The sequence below is a fragment of the Chrysochloris asiatica genome, unplaced genomic scaffold (genome assembly GCF_000296735.1).
Source record: "Chrysochloris asiatica unplaced genomic scaffold, ChrAsi1.0 scaffold00189, whole genome shotgun sequence".
NCBI classification, from domain to species: Eukaryota; Metazoa; Chordata; class Mammalia; order Afrosoricida; family Chrysochloridae; genus Chrysochloris; species Chrysochloris asiatica.
The window spans coordinates 749,056-753,269 of NW_006408707.1; the positions used below are offsets into that span (position 1 = coordinate 749,056).

The window sequence follows — 4,214 nt, forward strand, 5'->3', positions numbered from 1 at the left end:
TACTCTGCAGTGAGTGGGGTCTGAAACAACAACACAGCGACGGTTGTGGGAGGATGGACACAAAATGTTTACAGCATTTTGCTGTTACAAATACTGCACCAATAAATGTCAATCTCCATGTTTTTTTTTTGTTGTTGTTGTTGTTTTGTTTTTTAACAGATGATGAGTAAATTTTAATCTAAGTTTCTTTTCCTGCTAAGCGTCTCAACCTGTTCATTACATGCAGATGGGGAGGATTAAGTGGATAAACTCTTCCACAAAAACTCACCCCCAGAACCTAATCACCTGATTTAAGTGGTAAGCCATCTCCAACCCTAGACTATTAAAACAAATTGTAGTTAACACACACATCTCCAACAGATTTATTTGTTTTGAAAGGAATGAATTTTAAGGAAAGAAAAAACGAGGCAGGGAAAAAGTATGGAATAGTAAATAAATACAAATGTAAGTCGTTTTGCTAATTGTTTTATAACCACAACTAACTGGTACAGAGAAGGCCCCTGTACAAAACAACGCAATGAAGGGTCAAAGATGGAGGTGTTCCCTTAAGATTTCGGTCTCTGGTATTTGGAATTGAGGCTGCAGTCCTTGGTTTTGGATGGATCACTGGGTGTGTAGGCACAGTCCGTGCTTTAACCAGATTTGAACAGAAGAATGGCCACTTGGCCCAGGTAGAAGTAGATGAAGTGCTTAGTTTCATGTGTCACATAACTGCCGAAGTTTCTCCACACGATGCAGTGCCAGGTGGGGTTGTACTTCTTGTCAAACTCCTTCTTGATGTGGGCCGCAATGTCCTTCTCGATGTTGTATTTCTCCAACACCTGCGTAGCGCACTCCACCGACTCCTGTTGCAGCTCCTCAGACATGTCGGCATTTTTGATCACGGCCTTTCGGTCACACATGGTTCCCGGGGAGCACACACGGGCCGACTGCGGCAGTCTCCTGGGGGAGGGGTTAGAGCGGCTCAAACCCAGTTAGTGGTGCCGCAGCTAGCGAAGCCGTGGCGCATCTAAGCCACCCCACGCCATCCGCTGCCTCCTAGTCTCCATGTGTTTTTGAACATATGTGAGAATACAATAAATTCCAAGAAGTTAATTGTGCTATTATTAGTTGGTTGTAAGCATCTTTATGTGATAAGTAACAACAACCGAAAAACCCATCCCACACTGAACCAAAAATGCCATTGGTGGTGGTGGTGGTGTACTGTGGAGTTGGTTTTGACTCAGCAATGCTGCATACGGTTTCCGAGGCATTTAGTAGCTCATATATTATTAAGGATTAAATTTAAATTTTAAAGTTTAATTATGCAACATTTTAATCAGACAGGAGAGTGCCCCATGCCCTCATTTGCTCTTAAAACCTAAACCAGAGCCAGGCTTCATATCTCATGCCAAAAGCTCCATCCCAATGACTTTACTGTATCCACCAGAATCCCACGCTGAAGACAGAACAAGAAGGGATGTGGCCAATAGTTCAGAGCAAAATTAACTGGGTCATCCAGGAATATAACCTATGAGCTCATCAGGGCTTCATTCTTACCACCTGCACCACCCATTTTTTGTTGTTGTTGTTGTTAGGTGCCACCCATAGGCAGGGGTAATAACAATGCTTAGCATTCTTGGAATCCTTGCCAGAGGCCAATCATTGTTCTTTCATTTAACCCTCATGATAACCTTATCAGAAATATTTGTCATTATGATTCCCGTGGCAAAAAGAGCAAACTAAGCCTCTGAGACATTAAGAACTTGCTTGAGGTCACTGGATTTATTTCTTCAGGATTGAAGAAATCATACTAACTTCCGTTCTTCTGATGAGTGTAAATTTGATGTTTGTTTTATCTTCTTTAATGACAAAGGAAGGGACTCAATGGTTAAATGTTAGAAGAAAGGTGCTTGTTTTGTTTCTTAGATACAATGAATCATTTCTGACATACATCCACCTTACATACAACAAAACAAAACACTATCCAGTCCTGAGCCATCTTCACAATTGTTGCTGTGTTTGAGCCCATGATTGCAGCCACTGTGTCAATCCACTTCCTTGAGGGTTTTCTTCTTTTTCACTGACCCTCTACTGAGCATGATGTTTTTTTCCAGAAACTGGTCCCTCCTGATAACAGATGCAAAGTCTGTAAGATGTAATCTTGCCATCCTTGTGTCTAAGGAGTATTCTGGCTGCACCTCTTCCAAGACAAATTTATTCATTCTTCTGACAGTCCATTCAATAATCTTCAACACCACAATAATTCAAAAGCATCAATTCACTTTCAGTCTTCCTTATTCATTGCCTAGATTTTGCACGGGGATTTAAAACACCATGATTTGGGTCAGGCACACCTTAGTTCTTTGCTTTTAACACTTTAAAGAGATATTTTGTAGCAGATTTTAATGCAATATATCATTTGATTTCTTGACTGTATGTTATCATCAGGAGAAAGGAAAACCATGATTTGGCTCAGGCAACTGGGGAAGGCCTCTTGCACTGGGAAATGTGTTGCATAAATTGGGTCTCAGGATAGGTGAAGATGGTGAGAATTCCCATCTTCATTTACCATCAAGGATGATGAATGACAGGAATGTAAAGCAGTAGAGTCCTGGTAAGGCAGGTTTCACCAGGTCTGGCTTGACATATTATTCTCAGTAAGAAGCTATTTATCATCCTTACATGCCCACATTGTCATTGTTGTTAAATGCCATTGAGTCAGTGCTGACTCATAGTGACCCTGTATAGGCTATCTGAGGAGCGGCTAGTAAACTTGAACCACCAACCTTGCAACCAAACTGATTGTATAGTCCAGTACCTTAACCTGCAGTACCGCACCAGGATATAGGAAATCTAATTAATTACTTGAGACTAATTTACAGAAAAATCAAAGCCAAATCTATTGCTGTCAAGTTGATATCTACTCAGAGTGACCTATAGGATGTGAGTGAACTGTCCCACAGATTCTCCAAGGTTGAAATCTTCGGAGAAACATTGTTACATTTTTCTCCTTTGGAGTAGTTAGTGGGTTTGAATTGTGACTTTTCAGTTTGCAGTGTTTACACACTGTGCCACCAAAATCTGACAGAACAAAACAGTAAGAATTTGCAATTAATATTTATTGATCATTATTATGCATTGTGCTAAGTGTGGCACTGAAGGATAATGCGCTGGACCGCAAGGTCAGTTTGAGCTACAAGGTCAGTGGTTCAAACCCATCAGCTGCTCCTCAGAAACCCTATACAGGGTCACTGTGAGTCAGAACCAACATGACAGCACTTAACAATAAGTATATTATGGGGGATAATGGTGGCTCACTGGCAGAATTCTTGCTTTCCATATGGGATACCCAGGTTTGATTCCTGACAAATGCACCCCATGCACCCATCTGTCACTGGAAGCTTACTTGTTCCTATGATGATCAACAGATTTCAGTGGCATTTCCTAGGTGAACTAGAAAGAAAGGCCTATCTACTTCTGAAAATCAGTCAATGAAAAACCCTACTGCTCAAGTCATCAACGTTGCTGTTGTTGTTACGTGCCATTCAGTTGATTTGGATTGATAGCAACCCTATGTAAAACAATAAAACACTGCCTGATCTGCACCATCTTCACAATTATTTCTGTTGGAGCCCCTTGTTGTACCCACTGTGTTAATCTAGTCCATTAAGAGTCTTTCTCTTTTTTGTGGATCCTCTACTTTACCAAACATGATTTCCTTCTCCAGGGACTGATTGCTCCTGATAGCATGCCCAAAGTACATGTGGCATCCGTGCTATCCTAGCTTCTAAGGAACATTCTGATTGTAGTTCTTCCAAGATGGATTTGTTCATTCTTCTGGTAGTCCAATGATCATTGAATATGCTTTGTCAACACCATAATTCAAATGAATCAATTCCAGAATTCTTTGTTTATTGTCCAGTTTTTACACACATATGAGGCAATAGTTCATGTAAAAATTGCTGAATTGGTATATGTCCTGTACATATTCATAACAACAACAAGGAGAACAAAATAAATTATTAAAAGAACACCCTATGACCCTATTCAGTGAAGCAGTGATGCCAGAGATGGAGGCAGAGACAGTGACGTGGAGAGATGGAGCGGCTGGTGACTCTAGACTCAAGGAGGGAGAGGGGTTGTGAGCTGGTAGCCAGGGGGCAGGCTTGCAGGGTATACCCTTTGGTTGTTTGAATGATTATATATTCCTGAGTGCTTTGGTGAACATCCTA

The 4,214-nt window shown here is 41.1% G+C and overlaps 1 protein-coding gene across 1 annotated transcript; it reads right to left on the reverse strand.

Annotated features, from left to right (window-relative positions):
- Positions 1-632: 632 nt before the first annotated feature.
- Positions 633-1,007, reverse strand: LOC102835634 (dynein light chain 1, cytoplasmic-like). The gene has a single exon (XM_006872260.1). It carries the CDS (start codon positions 900-902, stop codon positions 633-635), a length of 270 nt encoding a protein of 89 aa, XP_006872322.1. The 5' UTR covers positions 903-1,007.
- Positions 1,008-4,214: the final 3,207 nt, after the last annotated feature.